Genomic DNA, 16,466 nt, shown 5'->3' with positions numbered 1-16,466 from the left:
AAATATCATCGTTCCGCCTGCAATACTGTATCACTTCATCAACACGAATTTACGAATTTATTTGAATTTTCTTTTGATGAGACAAGAAACGATCAAGCTGACAAGTTCGAAAGCGACGATGACTCCTCCAACAACCCCGATGATGATGAGATACGACTCGATTTGTGATTCGGCGAATTTCAATAAGAATTTTTCGGCCAAAAAAATGGCCCCCCTTTTTATGTGCTCATATGAAAGAGCGTAAAAAGTTATGCTAGAAAAAAATATTTTTTTTTGCCCGAGGGCATAAATTATGACTCATAGGTCAGTTTGAAAAATTTTCAAACTCCCCCCCTAAATAGCCTCCGGGCACTTATTTTTTCGGGATTTTTTGACGTCATTAGAATCCTCAGGACATAAGCTTTTGGTAGACCCCTCAACCGCGGTAAACCGCCCGGTTAACCGCGTGGTTCACCGCGGTTCATTTCCTTAGGCATAGTACTCATACCAATATACATATCAATCGACTTCTTTTTTGATGCTGGATTCATTTTTGAGCATGAAAACACATGACCGCATGGTCAACCGCCCGGTTCGGGATTGCTGATGAATATTTTTCAAAAAATTGCTTTCAAAACTGAAAATTTTTCAAAGCTGAATAATTTTCAAACCTGAAAAACTTTGAAAACTGAGTAATATTATGCACTCAAAATATTTCAAAACTGATAATGAACCACTTGGCTAACCGCCCGGTTAACAGCGGTTCAAAGCGGTTCACGCTCTGAATAATCACAAAATGTGGACATATGTATATCAGAATGCTTTTCTACTCAATAGGAGTCTTTAAAACAGATATTTGAACCGAACCACTAAGGTAACCGCCCGGTTCAAAGCGGTTCAGAGTGATTCACGCTCTTAGTTTCAAGAAAATTTTCAGAAGTGCCAAATACTAAAAAATTTTTAAAAAACTTTATATTCAAAACAAAATAATATTCAAAACTGCAAATTTTCAAAACTGACCAATTTTCTGAGCCCCGTTTCTTGAATCCCGTCTGGGAAGGGGCCAAGCCGACCCGAAAGTAAGGCCAGTCCCGCTTTTTGACTCCAGTTTGGAGAGGGCCAAGCCGACACGAAGGCGATGCCAGCCTTGTTTTTTGAATCCAGTTAAGGGTTTCGGCTTCGCCCCTTCCTTGACTGGATTCAAAAAACAGGGCTTGTCTCACCTCAGAGTCGGCCGGCCCCTTCCCTAAGTTGATTCAAGAAACGGTCGGTGAGCCAAGTGGTTCAGTTCAAATATCTATAAAAAGAACACCTTATGAGTAGAGAAGCATTTTGATAAACATTTTAAGCATTTTGTGGATACTAAGAGCGTGAATCATTCTGAACCGCTTTGAACCGGGCGGTTACCTTAGTGGTTCGGTTCAAATATCTGTTTTAAAGACTCCTATTGAGTAGAAAAGCATTCTTATATACATATGTCCACATTTTGTGATTATTCAGAGCGTGAATCGCTTTGAACCGCTGTTAACCGGGCGGTTAGTCAAGTGGTTCATTATCAGTTTTGAAATATTTTGAGTGCATTATATTACTCAGTTTTCAAAGTTTTTCAGGTTTGAAAATTATTCAGCTTTGAAAAATTTTCAGTTTTGAAAGCAATTTTTTGAAAAATATTCATCAGCAATCCCGAACCGGGCGGTTGACCATGCGGTCATGTGTTTTCATGCTCAAAAATGAATCCAGCATCAAAAAAGAAGTCGATTGATATGTATATTGGTATGTGTACTATGCCTAAGGAAATGAACCGCGGTGAACCACGCGGTTAACCGGGCGGTTTACCGCGGTTGAGGGGTCTACCAAAAGCTTATGTCCTGAGGATTCTAATGACGTCAAAAAATCCCGAAAAAATAAGTGCCCGGAGGCTATTTAGGGGGGGAGTTTGAAAATTTTTCAAACTGACCTATGAGTCATAATTTATGCCCTCGGGCAAAAAAAAATATTTTTTTCGAGCATAACTTTTTACGCTCTTTCATATGAGCACATAAAAAGGGGGGCCATTTTTTTGGCCGAAAAATTCTTATTGAAATTCGTCCGCAGGAGTTTTCCCAGACGGAGGTCAAGTTTTGGGCATCGGTCTGGAAGCAGGATTCCGGCAATTCTAGAAGCAAAATTATCAAAATGAGAAAAAAATATCGGTAAAAAAATATTTAGGTTCGAAATTGCGACCAAAAATTTGACTAAAATTTTGCTAAAATTTTGTCCAAAAAATGCCCCAAAAAATCGAAATTCGGTCTTTTTTCTTTACCATTTGGAAAATCATCTTTCGAATTCCACCCGCAGCAGTCGAGACTTGTCTGCATGATATCAACAAATTGCGAGTTGAAAATCACATCAGGGTCTGGAATTTGATTCACATCATTAATGTCCTCCGGATTCGGAATCGGCTCGTACTCGGCAAAGCGCTCAACCAGAAACTCATCGACTTTTGGGTAGTAGAAGATCGCGAGAACAGCTCCAGTGAGCTAGGAAATGAGTCAAAGAACGAAGTCCTAGGAAAACTGTAAAAATGTTTCATTACCTGGATGACAATGAGAAGCGCCATGAAAATCTCGAAAATTGTCAAGAGGCAACGGCTCTTTGCTTGAGCTCCGAAACAGCCAGTAAAACTGAAAAAGGGAAAGTTCAATTTTTCTGTCAAGATTCGACAAAAATCAGAATACTATTTTAGTCAAAATTTATGTCAAATTTCAGACCAATCAGATGTCCGTATTTGGCCGACTGGCCAATCAGATGTCCGCATTTGGCCGACGCGCCAATCAGATTCTGCAAAAATTATCGCCAAATCGCTTTCTTTTGTCAAATTTCATGTCAAACCTTATCAGCGTAACAAGGCATCCGGCGGCTAGGGCAACATAAGTCGCGTATGAAATCCATTCAAAAATGTCCTCGAAAATTTCCGGGTTGCCAACATGTTCTTCATACAATTCGCCGAGGTTCTCAGCCACTTCTTTCAAAAAGCCATTTATGAAATCGACAATGAAGTCCGCCTCGATCCCTAAAAAACAGAAAAATGAAAACGGCTGCTTCATTTTTATTCACCAATAGATTCAGCGTCAAGAATGATCCAAGTGCAGAGGCCAATCAAAGCAGTTCCGCCGAGAAAAGCGAGAGTATTCGTCAGAATAAAAAGGCAGCGTATCATTTTCCTCTTGTTTCGTCAAAATTTTTGGGGCGCAGGGTCTTTTATGCATTTTCTGTATTTGAAGATGTATTCAACCGGATTGTTAAAAATCGTATAAAAATGTCGCGCGTGTTCCAGAGGAGAATTTCATTTCCTATGAATCTTTTGACGGATAGATGACTCAAAACAGTCGTTTTTTCGGGCAGACCAAAAAAAAGGAAGTGAATTTCAGGATCTTGGTTTTAATTGGCCAGTAGGTCAAATGCGCAAATCTTATTTGTTATCCAAAAACCACTTCCAACTTTTGGTTTAATCCCGTTTTTCGTGTAAATATTCTATTGAGGGATAAACCTACAGTTCCATTACTGAAAAGAGCGTCTTTTCTTCCCACCCTGTAGCACTGAGTACACACTGTACTTGTCGAATCGACTGTTTCACTTCAAAAATAACCATTTTGTCACTCCGCCAGTTCTCATTCTTGTCTATTTTTTCGAAATTCAATTAAGATTGGCTCAATATCATCCGATTGAGTCGTGAACAAACACAACTCAACCCTTTTTTCTTACTTCCAGAATATCAAGAAATTCAAACCTAAAGATCACTTTTTCGAATAGAGACTAAAGTAGAAAGAAAATGAATACGAAAGATTGGAATATTTTCATTCTCGGGCTTGGATTTTTTCTTGTTTATGAATGGCTCTAAAATTTTTCTTTTTTACCAAGAATAGGAATTTTCAGAGCCAAAAATAAGACAGGCTATTTGACGATTGTTGGATGCTCAGAGACAATTCTCCGATCGTACAGAAATCGAACTGGAGAGACAGATGTTAATGGCTTTGTTTCACTGGCCCTATATTCTTCTACGAACAGCATCATGTCAATTTTCTCCCCAGTCTTGATGAGCCTGATGAGTCGAAAATATCTCATGCTCCTTGGCGGCGTCATCACTGCCTGCTACTGCGCTGTCTTCATCAAACCAATTCCAGCCCTCCTTTATGTCTTTTCCGCCCTCTCCGGTTGCGGCGCCGCATTTCTTTGGATCGGCCGCGGTTCGGAATTTGTCATAAATTCGACGAAAAAGACGCTTCACAGAAACGCCTCGATCTTTTTCGCAATGTACATGAGCGGCTCTTTCGGAGGAAATATCTACGTTTTCTACGCTTGGAAAGGAAGGACGATCATTGATCAATCGGAGCAGAATCTTCTCGCGATTATTATGTCTGGAATCACGCTGCTAGGAGCATTGTCGTTTCTGCTCCTGAAAAATAATGAAGAAGGAAAGGTTGTGAAGCAAAAGGATGTTGGGGAAGAGCTTAGGACTTATCTATTCAGGTGAATTTATGGTTTCTTTTGAAAAATTATGCTTTTCATTTAGTGCTTGGGAAATGGCCAAGAACAAGGATGTGCTCTTGCTGATGCCGCTCATGGCCGAAATCGGGATTTTGATCTGTTTCTATTCGATTGTTCTCCCAACTTGTGTTGGAACCACACCAGATTTGCCCGATTCAAAGTCCCTAATGGGCTTGGCAGTCTTGATGGTCGGAGTGGGAGAACTCTTGGCGACGTTTGTTCAAGTTCTTCATTCAAAACATTTCATCCAGGTTCGTTCATTCTGCCTGCCTTCATCTCATTACAAAGTTCAGCTGGGATCAGCCTTCTGTCTCCTGATCTACTCCCTGATCACTTTCTACCTGACCTTTCCAGATACCTGCACTCTCCACGCAACAACAACTCCAGGGATCATTTCGCCTCAAAAATATTCAATTTTGATTTCCGCCCTTGCGATTGGGTATTTTGACTGCACGACTCAAGTCGCCATGAATCGAGCTATCGGTTACAAATTCTCAGCCATCTTTTATCATTAGTGAATTAAGGTTCATGCTTCAAGGCAGAGTGGGAAACAGCTGGAGCATATGTCTGGGTCGGAATCTTGCTTGCTGGTTCTGTTGGAGTTGCCTCTCTCTATGCTACTGTACTGACGCTTTCTGTTCAAATTATCATCCTGCTTGTGTTCGTGCTTTTAGCTCTAATTTGCCTTGTAAAGCTTGAAATGGAGTACACTGCAAGAAGAACAAGGCATAATACTCAATGCAGCTTAGAAAAACCTGAATAAATAGATCATTTTATTTGGATATTTCCCCTTTTCTATTCCCTAAACACAGTAATATTATTCACAGTAATATTATTCACAGTACATTCCAGTAAAGCATACTCTTTATGCTTTTTATTAATTAAACAAAGTTTAAACTCTTCTGTAAATCGATTTTTAACTTTTTCCTTAGACAACTCTTCATTAATCTTCGTGAAGTGTTCTCTTTTTTGAAAATTTAACTTTAAAAAAAACCTGCGAAGTGCTGAGCTTGCGTTTGAGTTGTATTTCTAGTGCAGCACAAAAATTCCTCGGGCAATAATCTATCTTTTTCTAGTCAGATGGGTTCTGCTTAAAGTTTCAAGAGTAAACACGTGAATCTGATACCTGCTGAAAAGAACATAAAAAGAACTTTCAACAAAATTCTGAAAACATTATTTTCTTGCGAATTAATTGAGAATTTATGAAAGTTTATTTACAAAAAGTACATTTTCAGTACAGAAAAGATCGTCAGTAATTATCTCTCCGTCTTCTTACGGAGTTCGCAGTCCCGCAAGCTGCAGTTTCGGGACATTCATCTTGAAGGCAGACTTGAATTTCACATTTCAAAATTTCCTCCGCGATTGCTTTTGTTGAACTTGTAAAAGTGAATGACTGGAACTCAAATCGTTTCATTCCGGCGCCGCTGGTGATGTATGGATCGGGAGAAGAAGTAGAGGTGATCAAGTTGTTGCAGCCAGGACTTGAAATGATGTCAAACGAGCTTGAAGTGCCGATTTCTTCGATGGAGCATTTTTGCACGAAAAAGTAAAGACTCTCCGGGAAATTTTCAGCCTTGAAAATAATCATCATTTGAGGCGGGAAGAAAGAAATACCTGAATAGCAAAGAACGCCTTCTCCCCAACATTGATTACATCATCTTCTGATAATTTCTCCACAAATTCATCATTGGAAAAGAGATTGAGTGAGAAGTCAAAAATTCCTTCTTCAGTTTCACTTTTTACTTCCAACGGAGTATCGTCAAGCTCAAGTCTGGTTGAAGCAGCAACTATATATGTCGAATTGTAGCTGCACTCGAAATCGAATTCCTCTAGATAATACGGTATTCATCGCCCCTTTCATATTTTTCTTACCGATAATTTGGCTGAGAGGATCGCCTGTCATTGCTTGTACTTTTTGCGACATGAGAACTTGGCCATTCATCTTGTCAATATAAGTGCCGCACTCATCAAAATCAACTTCGAGCTCGAAAAATCCACCATTTTTGCTCAATATGCAGTTTGGATCAATCATCTGAAGCTCGTAATTTTTCCCGTCTTCGAACAAACAACCGTCAATAGAAATGTCCATCGAGCCGGGTAGGCACTGCATCTCCGATTTCTCTACATCAGGAACGCATGTTTTGTTATCCGAATCAAGATTCCAGCAAGAGCCTGGGCAGGAGCAGCCGCTTGGGATATTGCAAAAGTGACTACAGCCACCATTGTCGACAAAGCAATTCACTGTCAGATCGCAAACGAAGCCGTCCCCGTGATATCCATCTAGAAAAAAATCTCCGAGAAATTATGAACAAATATTTTTACCTTGGCAAATGCAGTCAAAACTCCCATCGTTGTTCACACAATTCGCGTTATGATGGCAAGGATTGTTGGCACACTCGTCTATGTCTTCAAAACGCCCGTTTTTCATCGCGAATCCTTCGCACTTGAAAGACCCCTCAAGATTGGTGCACCGCGAATTAACAGGACAACCGTGGTCGCCTTCGCATTCATTGATATCCTCACAGGACGTACGGGGGTCACCAGCGAAGCCAGAATTGCAAGAACACGAAAAACTTCCTCGAGTATTTGAGCAAGAAGCATTTTCTGCGCAAGGAGAGTTCAGACATTCATTGATGTCATCACAAGCTCATTTGGTTTCATATTTTGATTTGAAAACGAAATTTTTCGAGAAACGAGAAATCGAAGATTGAAACCGAGGCCTAAATAAGCATCACCAGAAAAGCCAGTCAGACATTGGCAAGAATAACTTCCCGGCGAATTCGAGCACTTTGAGTCTTCAGCGCATGAATGGGTCTTTTCTTTGCACTCGTCAATATCTTCACAATTTTCTCCGTCGCCCTGATATCCATTGGCACAGTTGCAGCTAAAGCTTCCAGCGTTATTTTCACAAATTGCGTTTTCATGGCAAGTATGAGATCCTTCTTCGCATTCGTCGATATCATTGCATTCAATTCCATCTCCGGAAAAGCCTTCGCGACATTCGCAGCGATGAGAGCCAATTTCGTTGATGCACCTTCCGCCGTCGCCCCACCAGTCGCATCCACCCCTCGGCCAACCTCCAGTAGTGCACTCGTCGATGTCTTCGCAGCTGGTTTCCCCATCACCCTCGAAGCCGGAAGCACATGTGCAAGTGTAGCTGTCGTCGTCGGTGTTTTCGCAAGTGGCTCGCTCGTGGCAAGGTTGAAGAACCGCACACATGTCGTTTATCTTGCATGTGAATCCACCTTCGCTATTGATGCAATCCTCCGTGCTCGCGCAGTTGTGAGATCCAACAAAGCATTCGTCGATGTCTTCACACACCTTCCCATTTCCTTCGAAACCACCATTGCATGAACAGCTCCAGGAGCCAAGAGTGTTGGAACAGCTTGCATTCACATCGCAATCATGCGCACCACCTACGCATTCATCGACATCTTCACAGTTTTTGCCATCACCGATGAAACCATCTTTGCAGGAACAATCGTAAGAGCCAAAAGTATTTTCACAAATGGAATTTGCATGGCAATCGTGCTGTCCGAGCGCACATTCATCTATGTTCGCACATTCAGTACCAGAGCCGCCGAAACCAGAATTGCAAGAGCAACTAAAAGAACCAATAGTATTCGTACAGCTTGCATTAGGATCACAATTATGAGAATTGTCCTCGCACTCGTCTATGTCTGCACAGGTGATTCCATTGCCGGAAAATCCTCTTCTGCACGCGCAGAGGAAAGAACCATCAGAATTGGTGCATTTTGCATTTGAATGGCAATTATGCTCGTTTGTCTCGCACTCGTTATTGTCAACACAGCTGATTCCATCCCCAGAAAAGCCATCGTTGCATGTGCAAGTAAAGCTGCCAAGACTGTTCGCGCAATTTGCGTCTTCATCACAATTATCAGTTCCTTTCTCGCACTCGTTAATGTCTTCGCAATTAGTTCCGTCACCAGCAAAGCCATTTTTGCACGAGCACTGATAGCTTCCTTGGGTATTCGAGCAGATTGCGTTTGCATGACAATTATCAGTTTCTGCTGCGCATTCGTCAATATCAGAACAGTTGACTCCGTCGTCAGAATACCCTTCAACACAGAAGCAGGAAAATGAGCCATCTGTATTTTGACAACTTCCGCCAACTAAGGAGCAATAGTGGCTGCCGTCGGCGCACTCGTCAACATCAAAGCAATTCTGCCCAGATCCACTGTATCCAGCACGGCAAGAACACGCCCAAGATCCAAGATTATTATTGCAATTTGCCGCTGCATGACAATTGTGTCCACCAGTAGCGCATTCGTCAATATCTTCGCAGTTGATTCCATCACCAACGTATCCGGCAGCACAAGAACATGAATACGACCCTGCGGTATTCGAGCAAACACCGTTTTCGTGACAATTATGAATCCCAAGAGCGCATTCATCTCTATCAGAACAGGTTTTGCCGTCACCTTCATAGCCAGTTTTGCAAATGCAATGATGATCTCCCTCTAAATTGACGCACAAGGCGTTCTGAGAGCAGCTGTGACTTCCAGCTTGACATTCATCGACATCTTCACAGCTCATCCCATCACCTTGAAAACCATCATCACAAGCACAATCCCAGCCGCCGGGTCGATTCAGGCAAGAAGCATTCGCATGACAGTTATGAGCTTCGGTAGCACACTCATCAATATCCGTGCATGTCTCTCCATCTCCTTCGAATCCAGCGTTACAAGAGCAAACATGCGATCCAGGAAGATTCAAGCAAGTTGCATTTTCAGAGCAACCATGCGACTCGCTCTCACATTCATCAATTTCTTGGCAGTTTTGCCCGTCGCCGGAAAAACCACTTTTGCAAGAACAGAAAAAGCTTCCGACGGAATTGGAACATATCGCGTGTTCGCTACAATTGTCTTCTTCAGTGGCGCATTCGTCAACATCCGTGCAGAATTTTCCATCTCCGGAGAAACCAACATTGCAGGTGCAAGTAAAACTTCCTTTAGTATTGACGCAAGAAGCGTCTGTCGCACAGGTATGGGATCCTTCTTCGCATTCATCAACATCTTCGCACTTTATTCCATCACCGGTAAAGCCCTTGCGACAAACGCACCGATGAGAACCAATTTCGTTGATGCACTTTCCACCATTTCCCCACCAATCGCAACCACCCCTCGGCCAGCCTCCACTAGTACACTCGTTGATGTCCTCGCAGCTTATTTCACCGTCGCCTTCGAAGCCTGAAGCGCATGTGCAAATATAGCTCCCGTCATCGGTGTTTTCGCAAGTGGCTCGCTCGTGGCAAGGCTGAAGGACCGCGCACATGTCATTTATTTGACATGAAAAGCCGTCTTCGTGATTGAGACAGGTCTCGGAGGCGGCGCAGTTGTGGGTTCCTTCGGAGCACTCGTCGATGTCCTCACAAATGTAAGAGCCATCGGTATTCGCGCAGATCGCCGTCGAGCCACAATTATGCTCCCCAGAAGAACACTCATCAACATCGATGCAAACCAAGCTAAAAGTGCTCAAATCAAAGTGCGTTGCTCGTCCAAGCGGGCAAGTGCATAGCTTGTCCAACTCTTCCCCGCCTCCTGAGTTTTCGATTAAAATGTCAACACATTCGTAGAAAAAGGGAGCCTCGACATCGCAGGTTTCTGTTGGGCGCGCTTCGCAAGGGCTTTGGTCGGAGAGGCACTCGCAATTGTCAAATTTTACATCAAACTAAACGAAGATAAAAAAGTTCTGACCCAAAAATCGGGTTCTTCATGTTGGATTTTCTCCGACTTTTTTGAGGAAGTGTCAGGTACCGATGAAAAATTCGACAAATTTTTCGTGGAAGTTTTCGACCAATCAGAAGCTTGGATTCATCTAACCGGCGAATCATCAGCAGAGTAGCCGTCCACGCAAAAATTGTCGAAATTTTTTGTCGGTTCCTGACGCCCCCCCCTTTATTTTGAAAAGGCAATCATTTCCTTTCTATCACCCCTCATTACCTCGATAAATCTACAAGCACAAGTTCCAGGGCAAGTCAAATTAGCGCAACTCTGTCCTTGAGCCTGCGCTTCTCTCAAAAGCCCGAGCATGAGCATGAATATTTGGAATATCTTTTGATGCCCTTTTTTCTTCATTTTCTCTTCTCGAAATTATCTCTCAAAGAAAAAAATGAATAAATTTTGCTTCAAATACGAAACTGGATCGCGAATGAAGACGATAGCGGCCTTTATAATTGATTTCTGATTTATTTTATTTTGTCGGAGCGCGCGCCGAGTTCTAACCGGGCGGTCGAGATTGACGGCTTCTGGGAATCATTTTCGCACCTTGTTTTCATTCTATTAGAGCTGTTGCTTTAGCATGTCATCGAAAATGAAAGCTGTTTTGGCGAATGATCGCCACGCTTTGAACGGAGGAAGTAAAACATATGCAAAAACGACAATTTCACTCTTGGCAGTACTCTTTTTTTATTCCACGAAAAAAATATCCTAAATAGAAATAGTGAACAATAATATTTTTTGATAAGAGTAGGAATGTCGAATTGGATCATCTTGATTTTCCTTGAAGTTTGTTGAAGTATTGCTAAAAACCGTGAAAATGAGCCATAAACCGATTTATGGAATTGCATTTCTAATAACCAATAAGATTGCTGTATTTGGCCTACCGACCAATCAAAACCCTGATCCATAAAATCACTTCCATAAATTGGTATAACCCGAAAATGGTGGGTAACCAATTAAAAGAAATTATTATGGATCAGGGTTTCGATTGGCCGGTAGGCCAGAAACAGCGATCTTATTGGTAATCAGAAAATGCACTAACTTAAATTGATTTCGTCAGAAAATGAGGGAAAATGAGCGTCATCTTACTTGGTAAGTTGATGAATCTTTTTGAGTATCAACATGGCGGATGTGATTTTTATCGATGCATTCGATGAAATCTGTTTTCTAAAATAATTTTTAATCAAACCCCACTGAATTCCCATTTTACCCCAATTCTCCGATCAGTCCGACCAGTGCCAATCGAATCACAGTAGGAAATAAATCGTCGGATGCATTTCGCGCTTTCGAGATTTCTCAGGATTTCCGTCAATTTTAGCCTGACCGTCATTTGCTCTGATTTTCGCCAAACATTGTCTTTTCCACGAGTATCTTTTCTTTTCCGACGGGTTGAAGTGTCGTGAACGCTGAAAAACCAAGCGGCAGGCAAAGCTCCTAAAATGGAATGATTCATTCCGAATGAAGAAAGAGGAACTTGTTTTTAGATTACCTTTGTGTCGATATTTGGCCATGATTTCATTATTCTCCATCATGACAGAAACCTGCGTCTCCGGATGAGATCGAAAATGCTCCTCCATCAAGTCGCCCAATTTTCGCTGAACATTTTCAAAAACATTCGCAGAACAGCCAGAAATTCCACTATCACTCGATTGGCGGCTCGAAGCAAATTCACAAGAAATAACAAAAAGGGTAATTAATAACTTGCGAACCCGTCCCGACATCGGAGGCCACCGGCGGATCCTTTTCGCGTGTTGACTCGATAATTGTTGTCCACAGCGCCTGTTTTTGTGTCCACACACCAGCAAAGACTGCTTTCTGCGTCGCACTGAATTCGTCGCCAAAGTCGGGGCTCGGAAATGCTGCAAGATGGGAGGGGACGACAGAGCTTTTCGGGATTTTAAAGGGATGAAAATCAAGAGGCCGCTTGCGGCTTCGAGTAAACAAGACGGACAAGCCGCGCTACCCGCGGCTCCGATTCTTTTTGACTCGAAGCCGCAAGCGGCTTCTCGAATAAGATTTTTCGAACAGATAAGAGTTCAAATTCCTTTCCTGGTCACTAGAAGAAACCCCCAGTTTGCCATTCGTAAACTTCGGAGCGGATACTTTGGAGGATGTCCTCTGAGTTTTATGGCAGTTGGCGATCGTCTCTTTCTCAGAAAAACATGGTACCCGGGCGGAAGATGATGCGCTTCCTGAGCGACGATCGGTGACAATTTGCGTCACTCCTGGCGGGAGGACTCCGCTTGGAGATGAGGTCACCGGTTCGTCGACTGAAGACTTTTTTGATTCTCGAGGGGGAAGAGTGATTTCACCTTGCTTGAGAAGATCGATGATTGACTTTGGATCCGATGAAGGAATTGGCGCGTGCTAAAGAAGAAATGAATGGTTGAAGAAGAAGGAATGAATGAACCTGTGTAGGCAGATCGAAGCATTTGCTCCATTCGACCAGAGTCAGTTTATTCTTCGAAGCTCCGTTTGTGAAGTCACAGCGAGAAATCAAACTTGAGAAACATCCACGATCACGCGAGTTGAATGTTGCTTCTTTTTTGATCTCATGGAAGAATGACTTTGACGGGGTTAAATGAAGCAATCATTATGATTGCATTATTAATGGGGAGGTTTCTGGAACCGACAAAAAATTTCGACAAATCTTGCGCGGGCGGCTACTCGGCCGCTCATTGGGATGAAATAAAATAAATTATTCGGCCAGTCTGCCGAATCCAGGCTTCTGATTGGTTGAAAATTTCCACGAAAAATTTGTCGAAATTTTTTGTCGGTTCCAGACACCTTCCCAAATTTTCAACCAATCAGAAGCCCGGATTCGGCCAACCAGCCAATCAGCAACCGCCGACGCAAAATTTGTCGAAAATTTTTGTTGGTTCCGGACTCCAACCCATCATAATAAGCATAGTTCTTCTTTTAACCCGAACCTTGATCTCTTTCCTCGACACAAGCTGATCGCCGTTCGTGTCGACCTTGATAAAGTGGCGTTGAATGGCGGCGCCGATGTCAGCTGCACCGCTTCTGCTCATGAAAAATTGCTTCAATTTCGTGTTGAAGTCAGCGCGCGACTTTTCAGGGCACGAATCTATCTTCCTAGAAGGGATCAACTTTCAATGACTTGGCAAAAGAAATCGAGAAATGAAGAAATTGACGATAAAAAGATGTTGATCCCAACTTTCTTCGACCGAGTCTGCTCATATCGCTTTGAATACTGACCAATTCTTGGCAACTCAAGTTTCGACCGTATTTTTTCTCGCGAAAGATTTTCCGCCTTATGACGACGTATTTGAAATTCTTCACTTCTACTTGCTTCTTTTTGCACCAACAGGTAATTCCGGTGTAAAGTTCAGCGCAAGAGACTTCGCCAAGGTCGATTTCTGATTTTGTATCCATGCTTTTGTGGGTTGGTAAAAGACAGGGGGAATATTCATTATCTCATTTATTAGTTTGATGAATTAAGGTTAGGGTTAGGTTAGGGTTTGCCAGAGTTAGGGTAAGGGAGTAAGAGTCAGAAAAAGAAGAAGACTTAGGGTTAGGGTTAGTAATTGAGCTAAGAAAAGAAAAAAATGATCAATTTTTTTTGAGTTTACGGATCAAAAAATAAAATTCATAAATTTGATGAATTATTTTCAGTTTTTTCAAAAAAATTTCTCGAAGAAAAATTGCGATCATTGAATCTTTTTAGGGAAGAATCGATAGAAGAAACGAAAAAAAGAACGGAAGAATCGAAAGTTTTTTTGACAATGAGGTGTATCAGAAAAACTGTCATTTCGAAAATCCCCAAATCATCAAGTTCACTTCCGCCAGTGTTGGAAAAAACCCGCCCGCGAACCCCGCGGGGGCGGCGGGCGGGGGCTGCGGGCGCCCGCGCCCCCCGTACCCGCAAAAAATTTCGGATCTGGCCCCCGCGCCCGCCCGCGACCGCAAAAAATTTCTGATTTGGCCCCCGCGCCCGCCCGCGCCCGTACAAATTTTTTTCAGCCGCCCGGGGCCCCCGGGCGTTGTTATCATTCCCTGCCCTCGCCTTGAATTTAAATTGAGCTTGACGGCCAAATGGCCGATTCCCCTCTCTTTATCACAGGTCTCATGGCATGTTAACCTTACAACGACAAACCGGAATTTCACCCGCCGACGACAATTGTGGCATGTATGGCACATGGATTTTAATGCCATCGTTTGATCAATAGAATGCCCGAAACCAAAGCTTAACCCAAACCAAAACAGAGCCCGAAACCTAAACTCGAACATGAACCTAGTGTCCATCCCAGTCTAGTGACCAAAATGGAAGAAAAGAGAAAAATGGGCGTTAAAAAGTTTTTGTGCCATATATTCCCAGCTTTCTGAGAATCATTTTGATGTATCACACTATCTCTTAACAAACATCTTAACCCGAAATGTTTGCCCATGTAAAAATGGGTATAAATAGTACTAAGCGTGAAAATCGCGATTTTTTCCGCCTTCGGGCCGTCTCAGCCCTGTTCCATGATTTTTGAATTTAAGGGGCTTGACGGCCCTTCGGGCCGTCTCAGCCCTGTTCCATGATTTTTGAATTTAAGGGCTTGACGGCCCTTCGGGCCGTCTCAGCCCTGTTCCATGATTTTGAATTTAAGGGCTTGACGGCCCTTCGGGCCGTCTCAGCCCTGTTCCATGATTTTTGAATTTAAGGGGCTTGACGGCCCTTCGGGCCGTCTCAGCCCTGTTCCATGATTTTTGAATTTAAGGGCTTGACGGCCCTTCGGGCCGTCTCAGCCCTGTTCCATGATTTTGAATTTAAGGGCTTGACGGCCCTTCGGGCCGTCTCAGCCCTGTTCCATGATTTTTGAATTTAAGGGGCTTGACGGCCCTTCGGGCCGTCTCAGCCCTGTTCCATGATTTTGAATTTAAGGGGCTTGACGGCCCTTCCGGCCGTCTCAGCCCTGTTCCATGATTTTTGAATTTAAGGGGCTTGACGGCCCTTCGGGCCGTCTCAGCCCTGTTCCATGATTTGTGAATTTAAGGGCTTGACGGCCCTTCGGGCCGTCTCAGCCCTGTTCCATGATTTTGAATTTAAGGGCTTGACGGCCCTTCGGGCCGTCTCAGCCCTGTTCCATGATTTTGAATTTAAGGGCTTGACGGCCCTTCGGGCCGTCTCAGCCCTGTTCCATGATTTTGAATTTAAGGGCTTGACGGCCCTTCGGGCCGTCTCAGCCCTGTTCCATGATTTTGAATTTAAGGGGCTTGACGGCCCTTCGGGCCGTCTCAGCCCTGTTCCATGATTTTGAATTTAAGGGCTTGACGGCCCTTCGGGCCGTCTCAGCCCTGTTCCATGATTTTTGAATTTAAGGGCTTGACGGCCCTTCGGGCCGTCTCAGCCCTGTTCCATGATTTTGAATTTAAGGGGCTTGACGGCACTTCGGGCCGTCTCAGCCCTGTTCCATGATTCTTGAATTTAAGGGGCTTGACAATGGCTGGGAACTCTTAGTTGATCAATCTCAGTTTTGTCCCCAACCCCACCCACACCCATCGTTTGAAAAATTCAAATTATCTTAGTTTATAACTCTATTATGGTTTTTATCAAAAATTATTTTTTTTATTTGCTGATTTCTGAACTCGCGGGGCTTGCGGACGCGAGGGTTACGGGCGCCCTCCACCCCCCGGGCGCCCGCGGGCGCGAAAATCTGCGGGGCCCCCGCCCGCGCCCGCCCGGACCCGCACGAAATTTTTGAGTTGGCCCCCGCGCCCGCCCGGACCCGCAGGAAATTTTGGAATTGGCCCCCGCGCCCGCCCGCACCCGCGGAAAATTTTGAAATCGGCCCCCGCGCCCGCCCGCGCCCGCGGGAAATGTTGCGGGTTTTCCAACACTGACTTCCGCCGTCAAATATTGACTTTACGAACCATGATTCCTACTGGCAAGTTGACTGTGCTGCCGTTTGTATCTGCTCGCAGTTTGCAGGGTTGCAAGCGCTATGTTCAATATCACACTCCATCTTATCTTCATTCTTCTATCTTCTCTGTCCTTCTCGGCGAAATACAGAAGCGCGTGTATATTAAATCAGTCGTAATTCATCAGCCGGGAAATTTATCTCGCAACCAGTTTTCTCAAATATTGGCGCAATCTGACAGAAGGTGCTCTCTTGCTTTTTCTGCCGCAGCTTTGTCGATCTTTCAAATTCTTGATATTTTTCTTATTCTCTGGGAAGAAATTGAACGCCAAAACAAAAATAATCGCGTAAAAAT

At 43.5% G+C, this 16,466-nt stretch overlaps 4 protein-coding genes across 4 annotated transcripts; 1 reads left to right on the top strand and 3 right to left on the bottom strand.

Moving 5' to 3' along the window:
• Window positions 1-1,923: 1,923 nt before the first annotated feature.
• Window positions 1,924-3,178, bottom strand: LOC145699437 (tetraspanin-18-like). Its single transcript, XM_081776714.1, has 5 exons — window positions 3,076-3,178; window positions 2,851-3,031; window positions 2,555-2,642; window positions 2,282-2,498; window positions 1,924-2,134 (listed from the first exon to the last, which is right to left on the bottom strand). The coding sequence occupies exons 1-5, from the start codon at window positions 3,176-3,178 to the stop codon at window positions 1,944-1,946; spliced, it is 780 nt and encodes a 259-aa protein (XP_081632840.1). The 3' UTR covers window positions 1,924-1,943.
• Window positions 3,179-3,891: 713 nt separating this feature from the next.
• LOC145704771 (UNC93-like protein MFSD11) lies at window positions 3,892-5,269 on the top strand. The gene is made up of 4 exons (XM_081782243.1): window positions 3,892-4,488; window positions 4,532-4,757; window positions 4,800-4,989; window positions 5,031-5,269. Exons 1-4 carry the CDS (start codon window positions 4,031-4,033, stop codon window positions 5,267-5,269), a joined length of 1,113 nt encoding a protein of 370 aa, XP_081638369.1. The 5' UTR covers window positions 3,892-4,030.
• Window positions 5,270-5,706: 437 nt separating this feature from the next.
• Window positions 5,707-10,863, bottom strand: LOC145699289 (uncharacterized). Its single transcript, XM_081776562.1, has 6 exons — window positions 10,470-10,863; window positions 7,227-10,197; window positions 6,829-7,152; window positions 6,379-6,786; window positions 6,121-6,335; window positions 5,707-6,079 (listed from the first exon to the last, which is right to left on the bottom strand). The coding sequence occupies exons 1-6, from the start codon at window positions 10,602-10,604 to the stop codon at window positions 5,756-5,758; spliced, it is 4,377 nt and encodes a 1,458-aa protein (XP_081632688.1). The 5' UTR covers window positions 10,605-10,863; the 3' UTR covers window positions 5,707-5,755.
• A 46-nt stretch (window positions 10,864-10,909) lies between these two features.
• Window positions 10,910-13,643, bottom strand: LOC145704760 (uncharacterized). The gene is made up of 10 exons (XM_081782233.1): window positions 13,522-13,643; window positions 13,178-13,343; window positions 12,658-12,813; window positions 12,560-12,614; window positions 12,234-12,517; window positions 11,957-12,132; window positions 11,737-11,885; window positions 11,458-11,681; window positions 11,337-11,414; window positions 10,910-11,049 (listed from the first exon to the last, which is right to left on the bottom strand). Exons 1-10 carry the CDS (start codon window positions 13,641-13,643, stop codon window positions 11,014-11,016), a joined length of 1,446 nt encoding a protein of 481 aa, XP_081638359.1. The 3' UTR covers window positions 10,910-11,013.
• Between the last annotated feature and the right edge of the window lie 2,823 nt (window positions 13,644-16,466).

This window comes from Oikopleura dioica, chromosome 1, assembly GCF_907165135.1.
Source record: "Oikopleura dioica chromosome 1, OKI2018_I68_1.0, whole genome shotgun sequence".
NCBI classification, from domain to species: domain Eukaryota; kingdom Metazoa; phylum Chordata; class Appendicularia; order Copelata; family Oikopleuridae; genus Oikopleura; species Oikopleura dioica.
The sequence above is the reverse complement of the archived record's forward strand: the minus strand, read 5'-3'. Positions and strand labels throughout refer to the sequence as shown.